This window comes from Zeus faber (genome assembly GCF_960531495.2).
Source record: "Zeus faber genome assembly, chromosome: 5".
NCBI classification, from domain to species: Eukaryota; Metazoa; Chordata; class Actinopteri; order Zeiformes; family Zeidae; genus Zeus; species Zeus faber.
Window position 1 is genome coordinate 31,608,671 of NC_137192.1, and position 11,459 is coordinate 31,620,129.

Below are 11,459 nucleotides of genomic sequence, written 5' to 3' on the forward strand. Positions count from 1 at the left end.
CAGGCCGAGGCCAATCGAAAGCCAATTGGCGTTGAGCTTGGCTTTCAGTATCGGCAACTTTATATGTGATTTAAATCGAAATAAATGCTGAAGGATAACTTTCACTTGAAATGGTTTCGGGGGCCGTATTGAACGGATGTTGGCCGATGCCGCCTGCCCAAACTGTGTCGCGTAGAACCAACGGCAGCTGATCCATCAAGCCGCTGGGTGTGAGGATGGGGTGGGGACTGGACGGTGGACGGGAGGTTCCAGCGCATTCTGCCCCGGTTCACTTTTAAGGCGATGGAATCGAAAAGACGGTCAGGAAGCTGTTGAGCTTGGATCAGGGGTTACGAAAGCCATACAAATATTTTGGAGCTTTAAAAAGTGCTGACCTTTGAATCCCTTTGCCCTTTGCACACACAAACACGTTGCCCTCCTCCGGGAGCTTCCCATCACATCGTGAGACGGACAAACCTTCCCATAAAAATAATAATAAAAACATGCAGTGTTTTCCACACCTCGCCACCGACTGACGAGCCGCGGCAGCGGAGTGAGTTTGAAGTGGTGCCTTTAACCGTGTACAATGCCAAACCACTTTGAGTGAAAACAACAAAATGCTGCATTTGACACACTAATGTAGAAGTTGATCTACTGTACCTGGCTGCAGCCTGCAGAACGGGGCGGCGTTCCACGTCCAACGTCCCATTATGAGATCCGGGGGGGGGGGGGCCCGACGCGATTCCATTGGTCTGACCGTGGAAGTTGGGCAGAGTTAAAAATCCGTTTCATCGGTTTGGACGTGGGTTTGGGCAGGTTCGAGAACACAGACAGCGCATGAAATGAAAAGGACCGGCTGGTGTACCTGCTAAAATTATGAAGGGAAGCGTTCCACCGTGAACGTCCTGTTTCGTATTGTAAACACAACGATCACTTTGAACCATGAGTCAACAAGTTAAACATCCATAAAATTCACCACAGAAAATGAGGCAGGTATAAGATTAGAGGTGGTTAAGTATAGGTATAATGTTATAGATGGTTAAGTTCAGGTGTAATGTTATAGATGGTTAAGTTCAGGTATAATGTTATAGATGGTTAAGTTCAGGTGTAATGTTATAGATGGTTAAGTTCAGGTATAATGTTATAGATGGTTAAGTTCAGGTATTGTTGAGTGCCAGGAGAACCTCAGCGCTCCCAAGGTGCTGGCGAGGGACAGCAGGACCATGGAAGCCCACGTGCAGGTAGAGTGCAGTTGGGGAAAGTCACTGATAATCAGTATAATCATTCCCAGTTGCTTGGTTCCTGGGAATAGCAAACACGTGGCAGTTGATTGCATGTGACCCACTTACCTGCCTACTGAAGCCTGACCGCCTCTCCCCGCATGGGAAGGAGAGGGATCTCTCAGCACGCTGCCAGATAAGCTGCAGGGCCCGTTCCAAAAAATTAACCCACGAAAACCAATACCCCGGTGCAGGAAGAACCTCAGCTGCTTTATTGATTATTTTTTTCCTTTTGCCTGGTAAAATAAAATCCAACCTTGGTGTAATTGAACACTGTCTCTGGCAATTTAAATTTTCCAACTTCGGAAGTGCCGATCACAGCCCTGGGGTGCCACATGTGGTGGAGAATGCGCCACCGCATGTGGCACCCCCCGATCCAGCCGCTCATTTGAATTTTGGAAAATTTAAGCACTACTGCGTTGCAAGGCGGAGAAATGGAAGAAGCCCTGGGCGGCCTGCTGAAGGGACAACTGGAGCTCCAGGCAGATGTGGCGACCTGGTCCCAAGGTGGGTAAGTTCAGGAATAAGCTTAGGCTTCGGCCAAAATCCGAGGCTTTTCTCTCATTTGTGACTCAGATCCGTTGTTTTGGTGCCAGTGTGAACAGCACAAACCACACGGAATCTGGTCTTTTCAATTCAGAATCTGGCCACTTTCACACGAGACAAAAACAACAAAAAAAAGTACCCCCGTGCCTTGAGGATAAACTCCGCCCCCGACGTCGGATCCGACAACCAGAGCGAGGCCCACTGCCCCCACCCCCACCGCAGCAACCCCACCCGCCTGCCACTGTAAGCAGCGTATACAGCCCGGAAAAGAAATAACAGATGGATAAATAGACCGGCCCAGCTCAGGTTCAGTTACAAATTTGAGGTTATTGTATTTTACTGCAGTATTTCCATTTTATGCAGCTTTATACTTCTGCTCCACTACATTCAGAGAGAAAAAAAAACAACTTTTTTACTCCACTACATTTAGCTGACAGCTAAAGTTACGGGTGACTCAGATAACATTTTTTTTTATACCCTTCCTGTCCAGTGAAAACGATGCAGCTACAAATGTGGTGATTTTGAATGTTTTTGATAAACTGGAGGATCCTTTATGGGTTGAGAGCATGCTCCTACTTAAGATAAATAAACTATTCTAAAAATAAAGCCTTGGATTTGGTGGAAAATGCATTGTCACAAAGCCACGGTGGGCGGGATGAAACATCTCACAATGAGCCCCGGGGCGGGTGAGCACTAGAATACCAGACTGTGTGACAAAACTAAACTAAATGCTTAGAATATTACTTTAATCCTAGGTGGTGCAGCAAATCGTATTTGTAAAATGACCTGTCTATGAAAAACGTATCAAATTTCAAACATTTGTATTTTGAATTGTTAAGTTCACAAACTCCCCAATGTATAACTCCCTAATATGTAAAGGGCATTAAATCAAATAATTCATTAACACTAATACTTTGATATCCTTGATTTCCTGGAATGCACTTCAAATGTAAAGCATGTAAAGTACTGTCAGTAGTGCTGAAACTCTCATCTCCTTTAGTAGTATGCAAAGTCACATTTCATGGACAAATAAAAAAGAATTAGGGAGATGGAGGTAATAACCTTGTCAACCTTCAATTCTATACTACACTACAGTGTGATTTTTTTATTTTTTTTTTGCATCTATACATTTCCTACAATTTTTTTTTTTTACTGTTGACAGGGATTAGTAAAAGGGAAGAGTATTTAAATTTTCTCTTAAGATGTACAGTCAATATGTGCACTCTTAAGTTAAATTGCAGTAAAATTGATGATGAACACCGTGGAATGGCCCGAAGCCCCACTCACTATGTAACATTTTTACCATAAAATAACAGCTTCAAAATCATTTTAATGGTACACTGACTTGTAATATAGAGAACGGCACATCTTTCTTTTCCACCCACCCCTCCAACGCCTGCTCTAGCACCTTGTAACTTCTGTGTTCGGCTACGAAACCGCTGGAAAAGAGCGTTGCTTTATGGCACTACGTCACTTCCTTGATGTTTAGCCCCGGTAATTAAATTTTATTTTTTTCCAAAATGTAGCGGCTCCACCTCCCCGGTACCACGGATGAGACGGGCCGGCGGCGCACCGGGCACCCACACCTCAGCCGGCGCGCTGGCACTCACTCTCATGTCGCCGCGGGGTTTGTTTCCCCTTCGACTGGCGTGTGCGAGCCGATCTGCCAGGCCGAGCACATCCGGTACCTACACCGGCAGCAGGGGGCCGATCCCCGCGTCCTCGACACATATTTGTATTTATAACATAGATTGTTACTGAAACGTGACCGATAAGGTTCAAATTTGTCCGGTAAAATAAATTATTTTCGTAAAAACCGTGGCGTAAAGGTACCATGTCACTCAGAAACTGAAGAGGCGCCAAATCCCAAAAGTGACATAGTGCTGCTTTAAAGACTGTCACTTCGTCAAAGGGGGGAGACCATTATGAATGTGTATGTTTTGTCTTCATTTATTAAATAGGAGAAAGCTCAAGGTGGGTGTTGAGATGTTTGTAAAACATAATAAAGGCCAGCTGGATGCCACAGTCTATTTGAACAAGCTGAAATAATTGAACATTTCAATTAAAATCAGAGTGATGGGCTTCATCATTTCCAATATAGGTTGCAGTGCATGGAAGTGGTCTAGCACCTTAGCATACATTTAGGTGATAGCTGCAAAGTTGTAGCACTTGCGGCTTATTGTTGATTAATTTAACATTTTTTGGAACTGCAGAAATTTGCTATAGTGCCACCATCAGGAGAATCAACCTCAAGATGATGTGAACGTGCACTGAGCTGCTGTGCAGAATATCATTCATTTGCATTCTTGGGAAAGCGGTTTTAGTCAGAAGAACAAAAGCATAAATAAGAGGCCTGATGAGGATGACTGGGTTATCACTTTGATTGAGCATTAAAACAATGTTACATTCCCGTACCTTTCCAATCACCAAATCTAAAGTAACTGCTCAGATTATAACTTTTATCCTAAATGGTGCAGCATATTGTATTTGTAAAATGAGAATTTCATGGAAAGTTTACTTTACTTTTAATTTCAAACATTTGCATTGAAATGTTAAGTGGCTAAAGTCCCTAATGCTTATGAAGGGCATTAAATCAAATAACTCATCAACACCAATACTTTGATATCCTTTATTTTCTGGAATGTATTTCAAATGTAAAGCATTCATTTGTGTAGTTTACTATATTATTTAAACAGCAATTTCGTTACAGTAATTGCGCAAGTCATAATCCTAGTTAAAATCACCAAACTACTAAAGAATCTCGCAAATCTTACATGAAAAGCCCAATATTTTTGAGCATTTACAAAGTCAAACACAAAGCACATACAAATAACTCAATATTCAGTTACATGAATATTTAAGCATTTTCCCTCAAAACGTAATGCAACAGATGCTGAAAATTAAAATTGTTTAAATAAGTGAAATATGAAACATTTCAGTGAAGTCTGAATTTGACCATGCCTTAAAGGATGGATGTTTCCTTTCAAATCCAAAAAGATATGTCGAAATATTGTCATTTGGAAACTTCAGCAGCTTTTATAGATATTCATAATCAACTAGTTCAAAAATGTTCCCAAATATCATTACTCAAAAGAGACGGGGTACAGTAAGCAATGAGGATTTGTGACCTAAGCCAAGTACTTATCTGGGAAACTATGCTCAAGATACAAAACAAAAACATAAAAATGTGAAAGATATGTGGTCCACACGACAAATGCAAAAAGTAATAAAAACCCTCAACAGTTCAACAGAACAGGACTCTCTCTCAACTAGATTGTAATATTGGCAAAACGTATGACCAGTGACAAGCTCTTGTTCTTCAAAGGTTTACAGCATTTCAAATGGCCCTAGAGCGCATATATTGTCCGTAACATACAGCTCACATAGAGAATTTTGTCCGAGCACACTCAAACACACCAACGCACTTTACGTTTGTTGAATATAAAATATTTAGGCAACATAGAAAAACAAAACTGAAAATAAACCACTGTTGTGCTGTGGCTTTTGGCAAACACGCAAACTGAATTTTCTGTTTAAGAGAAAGGCTTTTTGGGAGAGAGATCGGCTGACATCTTATCGCTTTTGAATATGTGATTATTGTGACCTGAAGCCCTAAACATACTTAAGAGATTGGTCAGAGTAACTGGTAAAAGGAACATAAATATATATAAAAACATTGTCCTTCTATTTAAAACAAACACCCTTTGATTATCACTTAAGTAATTCAAAAATTCCATACTTGAAATAAAAACGTTCACCAGCAAGCGTTCAAACCAATGACCAGCAGTGACCGAAATATATCTACTTAGCGACTATCCCCAGGCAAAAAAAGGTTACGATTCCCCCTAAAATTTAAGTCTATAATCAAAGTTTAGGTTTAAATACAAAAACCTGACAATTGCCTTAGAGTTCAAAGGTTTCATCTAAATTTCCAGCAAAGAGTGCAAACCATACCATGCAGCAGAACACAGCCTAGTGTAGGCCAAATGTGTCAAGTCCTCTCTCTCGTAAAGGGAATGTCTCATCCACTGATACGCAGTCACACCATTTATTCTGCTGTACAAGAGCTTTAGAAACGTGCAAATTCCGCCAAAAACGTTTTGTTTTTTTACTCCTCATGAAACTAGCTGTATGAATTAAAAACAACAAAAAAAAAATAATTACAAAACTCGTTTCCCTTATTTACAGCTCAACCAAAGGCAATTTCCAGTGCCTGACGGTGACCTCTGAAAACGACCCCGGCCACACAAGGCGACACCTCTTTGGATGCCATTTAAATTCAGATGGTCAGTTTTCCCAAAAGTTTGATTTGAGGAATATTTATAAAATAGCTTAAGAACTAAAGACTTCTTGGAACACGGTCGTCCATGAAAATGAAGCTAGTATTTCATTCATTCTTTAAAAAAAAAAAAAAAAAAAAAAATCACTAAAAAGACTTATGCAAAGCTACAAAAAAAAAACCAAACAAAAAAAAAACCTTTCATCCGCAGATTTTGCCGACAAGATCATCCTGTGATATGTCACAAACACTTCTGCAGACGTCTGTATTTTGTACACAGACGAGTTCTGATTTGTTCCCTGTTAACCCTTGGAATGCAAACAACCCTGACCAGATGAACACAGACGTGAAGGCAGAAATCATTTGGTGAAATACCTCTAAGTCTGGGAAGGCTTTTAAAATACAAAAGACAGAAATGACCCGGAAAGTCATGAATGAACATTGTGTAGTTATTTCTGGAACTCCGCCCTTCCAAACCTCCAGGTTCCTGAGGCCCCTGTTCTAAAACGTAAAGAGAAGGAACCAGAGGGGCCCTTCATACCCCATTCCCGTCTTTTCTTGCCCAAAAAGAGAGCAAACAAAAACAAAACTTAAGACACGACACAGGAATCGGAATGCTGCTGGTCCGCGTCTTTCCCTTCCTCGTCCACGTCGTCGTCGTCGGGGAGCTCCGGCGCGTCCGCCGGCGGGTCACCGTCGAACATCCTCTCCAGCTCCGGGGTGTCGGCGGAGGCGTCCTCGTAGGCGCTCACGCTGTCCGAGTCGTTGTTCCTCTCCGGGGACTCGTCCCGCGCGTCCTCCGTGTGGCCCTCGCCGGGCCGCCTGAAGACCCCGTCCTGGGAGGGACGGTTGACCAGCGCCAGGGAGGGCATCTGCACGAGCGTGGTGTTCACCATCCTGTGGAGTTTGGCGAGGGGGCTCCCTTCACCGCCACCGCCCCCGACGCTCGGCGGGTCCACGGTGACGTGGTTATGGGGAGTATGTAAAGCAACACCGGGAGACTCTTCGTTTTTCCCTTTGCTGAAAGAGGGGGCGGGTGGCCCATCGGTGCAACTGTAGGGGGTTGAAGTTGGGATATTGACTAATGAGTGGGTCGCGAGCGGAGTACCTGGCTCACGGCGCTCATCTTCATTAAGTGTGAACGTGTTCCTCTCCTGCAGAAAGAGATTTCTATTATTTTGTTAATCAACAACGCATTTACAACAATTTCTTCTTATGGGGCACACACTTTACAGGGAGGAAACACTCTTGACAGAGGTTAACGGAGGGCAGTTTCCTCCTACGAGACCAACAAAAAATAGACGTTTGCTGGAAATACATCATAGCGACAGGGAATTTAGCTGCTAAATCCATCTGAAAAGCATGGCCTACATGTATCCTATTCATTTGTTATATATTCTGCTGCTGTTGACAGTGTGCACACACCCACGTCTGCTTATTCACACCGATTTGAGCAAGCTCTTCAGCACACGCACACACACACACACACACACACACACACACACACACACACACACACACACACACACACACACACACACACACACACACACACACACACACACACACACGCGTTACACAACAGTTGGCATGCGTTAACAAGCCATTAGTCAGTCTTTGTGCGCAAATTCAGGAAGCTTGTGCCTCTTTGTAAAATTATGTAATGTTCTCCTTTCTGCTTCCCCATTACCTCTTTTAATCTTTCCACCTCCAGCATCAGAGAGTGGACCGTGTCCTCCAGCTTTCTCTTTGCCTCTTTCTCTTGCTCCAACTCCTGCAAATGGAGGAAGCCTCGTCAGCGTATTAGGAGGACACGTCATTTTAAAAAGGCCACAAACATGATTCCAACAAGGTTTATACTCTGTTGGAACAGAACACCTCAAATTAAAAAAGGGACACGGGAAAAAAACAAACAAACACCAAAAGGGCCAAAGAAAATATCCAACACCACAAATTCGAAGTCGACCATGTTTGGGAGGCGGTAGTGTGGGTGTGGACGCACCCTGTTGGCCTGCCCAGCTTCCCTCTGAGCTTCGGCCAGCAGCTCCTCCACGCCCTCCAGGGAGTCCTGCAGAACGTCCACTTGGAACAGCAGAGTCTCACGCTCCACTTCCAGCCCACACAGCTCCTGCACGGCCTTGTCGTAGCTGGCCTGCAGCTCCATCTGCACGACACAAACCGTTACACGGCCGCGTGGGCAGTGTCACCAGCGGCCCGTACGGCCAAACACAAACAAGTCAGTGGGTGGCGAGGAGGCCCCAGTAAATCTGCCTGCGAGCGCTTTGTCGTGTGACAGTGTGACGGGAGGAGCCTCAGCCCCCGATAAATGTTGTAGGACAGAAAGTGTATTTAGTGAGAATATATTTATATATGTATTGCAATTGTTGGTCGAGCTTAGCCCTAGGTCTTAAAAGTTGGCGTCACTTATTGTTCTGATGTTTTGTAAATTTTACAAAAGGTTTAACTCGATGAGAACAATTTAAATGCAACAAAAATCAGGGACATCATATATTATAACACTTTAAAAAGTAAATAGATCTAAAAAAACATTTATTAGAAAAGCCAGCTGACAGTTTTTTAGATTTTGGAGATAAGAGGTGTATTACCATTTCTGGGAGGCCCATGAACAGGTCCTGATCAGACTGCTGCAAGTAGACAAACCAGAGACATCAGAAATAAAGCAGCCGCCTGGCATTAGTACATGAGTATTTTAGAAGTCTTTTGGGGATGTAACCCACCTGACTTCCACCCATTCTCTTCAGGGTGCCGCCTCTGCTGTCACTGCGCGTTAGGCGCCGGGTCGAACTTTCCGCCTGATGAGGTGAAACACGTCAGTTTTCTAGTTAGAGCATACCTGCCTCATGGAATCAATATAAACTGCAGGGATCGGCAGGTTAAATGTAATACCTTTGAAGACGTTTTTCTAAGCCAAGTGCCAGGAAAATTTAAGACAGATTTTTGGACAGATCATCTATTTGGCACAGGACAGTATTATGTATTAGGTAGGAAAAGGGAAGGTTGTTAACTGAAGGATTCTATGAACTGTTCTTATAACAGTTTACTTTAGGTCAGGTAAGTGATTAGGTCCTGTGATAAATCTAATCATTACTTTTTTCCTATATGAATTCAGAAAGAAAAATTCAAGGATTTTCTTGGATTACACTAAGTATAAAGTGAGTTAAGTATCAGGTTCAGTGATGGATGGATGGCTAGATCAATCACATAAAAACAACAGATAATAAAGTAATAAAACTAAAAAATATAATAAAATTACAATATGTAAACATAACCGACCCCCCCCAAAAAAAGCCAATATACTATAAACCAAAAAGTAACTAAAAATCAAAAATGGCAATATGAAATCAAACAAAAAAAAATTACGCCGAATAAATCATTTTTCCAATATGGAAATACTGGAAAATTTGAAACGAAGACACCCTGTAATTTCCTGCAGGTCCAGGGCCAGTTGTCCTGCGGTGAGACCCAGCCCCATCGGGTCCCCCACTTTTCATCGGGACTTGTGCAGAGCGGGGTCCCGTCAAAAGTGTCCCCGTCCTTGGCAAAGTGCTTCTCAAACCCAAACAGTCAAAAGAGGTACGGCGCACTTTACAACACAAATGCCAAAGCGTTAGAAAAGATCATCTCTGCATCCAAACGGTCAGCGGAGTGCCTTCGTCTTTCCCGCTAATGGTTGAAGATATATTCAAACAATTAAGTTGTAGTAAGCAAGCGAGGTTGTAAAAAATATTAGAATAAAATAAAACAAAATAAATAAAGACTTGCATCTAGGTAAGAGTTGCATGTCGAAAAATAAATGAATAATATTCCCCATACTTAATTAAAATGCTTTGTAAGTCCCCATTAGATGTAGGGAGAATTCTTATGGACCAATAATTCCATCCACAGCTTTACTGGAGAGTCCATGAAAATGATCTATCTATCTAATATCTACCAATGTAATATCTATCCAGCTATCTAATATCTATCTATCTATCTAATATCTATCCTTCTATCGATCTAATATCCATCCATCTAATATCTATATATCTAGCTATCTATTTATTTATTATTTATAACTACAGCAAAAGATGCGCATACACTGAGCTTTTCCAATCACTTTTCCCCATTGCAAATGTTTTTAATGCTGTCTTCTTTTAAGAGGAAAAGGGGGGAAACCTCATCAACGACGTTGTCTATGTTAACCTTTTTTCTCCGCACTTTCCCCCCTCACATCTGTAAAATATTTATTTCTGTTCGTGACAAATACCTGAACATTGGACTTCACCTGGACGATGCGACGCGTCCCAATACAAAAAAACAAAAACAAAAACGTTGCAATACACCTTCCCACCACCAGCGGCGGTAACGGGCGCGTTGCCCGGGGAGCGGCGGGAGCGACGCGAGCGGCGAAGAAGAAGCCACTCGGCTGACACTTTAATGCGGAAGTGACCGTTTCCAGGTGAATTTTTGCGGCATTTTCACGCAACTGACATGTTGCGCCACCGCAGCGGGTTGTCCCACGTGTCCGCGAGTCCTTCAGCGTAGTTTGTGCTGTAAAGCGCGCTGCACGTTTTGGACTATTTTGGGTTAGAGTAGCACATTGCCCAGGACGGGACCCCCCCCCCTCCGTGCTGTACGAGTCCCAAAGAAAACAACGAGCGCGGGGACCCAACGGGGCGAGGTGAGGCCCCGTACGACGTGAGCGGGGAAGGCGACTGAACACATTTCGTGTTTAGTCATCAGAATGGCGGGCGACCTGCCGGGTTAATACGCCACCATCTCCATACGCAGTCCGGATCATGTCCGGACATCATGCCGTGATTTACTGCCGCCCCACCTCCTTAATGATGCTGCGGAGAGACTCGTCCTCGCTGATTCCCCGAGAAAGGCTCCTCTTCTTCGGCGAGCCATTTCTGTCTACGGCGACTGAGAGCATCGCCGCGGATGACGTTTTATTTTTGTTTTCAAGATAATCCGGTTCCTCGGTGGCCACCGTTGATCCGTCGGTCGTGTTCGCTTGTTTGTCCAACGGCGACTGGGTTGCGACGACGACGACGCCCCAGCTACGGATCTACGGAAGTCCGGAGGGTCCAAAAGAGCTCTGGAAAACCGCTTTGTATAACCTAGGCGGGTGCTGCGTTCCGGCTAATCGGAACTCGGAAAAATCGCACCACCTCCTTGGAAGACAGCAAAGTAACGGCCGTGTGCTGCTAGATTCCCCGAACTTGCCAAACAACTGTAGATTGAACACGGCAGCGCATGGCGTCCCGTGCAGAGGCTATGAACACGTTTTACTCGGGAGCAGGTTCTGTGATTTGGCGATTTACGACTTTCCCCCGAATGCATCACAATGTCAACTTGCGCTGCCTTGTGGA

At 43.7% G+C, this 11,459-nt stretch overlaps 1 protein-coding gene across 1 annotated transcript; it reads right to left on the bottom strand.

Moving 5' to 3' along the window:
- Positions 1 to 4,433: 4,433 nt before the first annotated feature.
- Positions 4,434 to 11,096, bottom strand: LOC307231008 (uncharacterized protein). Its single transcript, XM_080001534.1, has 6 exons — positions 10,922 to 11,096; positions 8,823 to 8,897; positions 8,691 to 8,729; positions 8,087 to 8,248; positions 7,775 to 7,858; positions 4,434 to 7,238 (listed from the first exon to the last, which is right to left on the bottom strand). The coding sequence occupies exons 1-6, from the start codon at positions 11,018 to 11,020 to the stop codon at positions 6,675 to 6,677; spliced, it is 1,023 nt and encodes a 340-aa protein (XP_079857660.1). The 5' UTR covers positions 11,021 to 11,096; the 3' UTR covers positions 4,434 to 6,674.
- Between the last annotated feature and the right edge of the window lie 363 nt (positions 11,097 to 11,459).

Bases quoted from the DNA above. Each gene is read 5' to 3' on its own strand.
- LOC307231008 (XM_080001534.1), bottom strand. From the start codon at position 11,020: ATGCTCTCAGTCGCCGTAGACAGAAATGGCTCGCCGAAGAAGAGGAGC. The intron at 8,898-10,921 runs GTGGGGCGGCAG...TCACCTCATCAG, and splicing joins TCCGCAGCATCATTAAGGAG to GCGGAAAGTTCGACCCGGCG. The intron at 8,249-8,690 runs GTAATACACCTC...TGTGTCGTGCAG, and splicing joins TCATGGGCCTCCCAGAAATG to ATGGAGCTGCAGGCCAGCTA.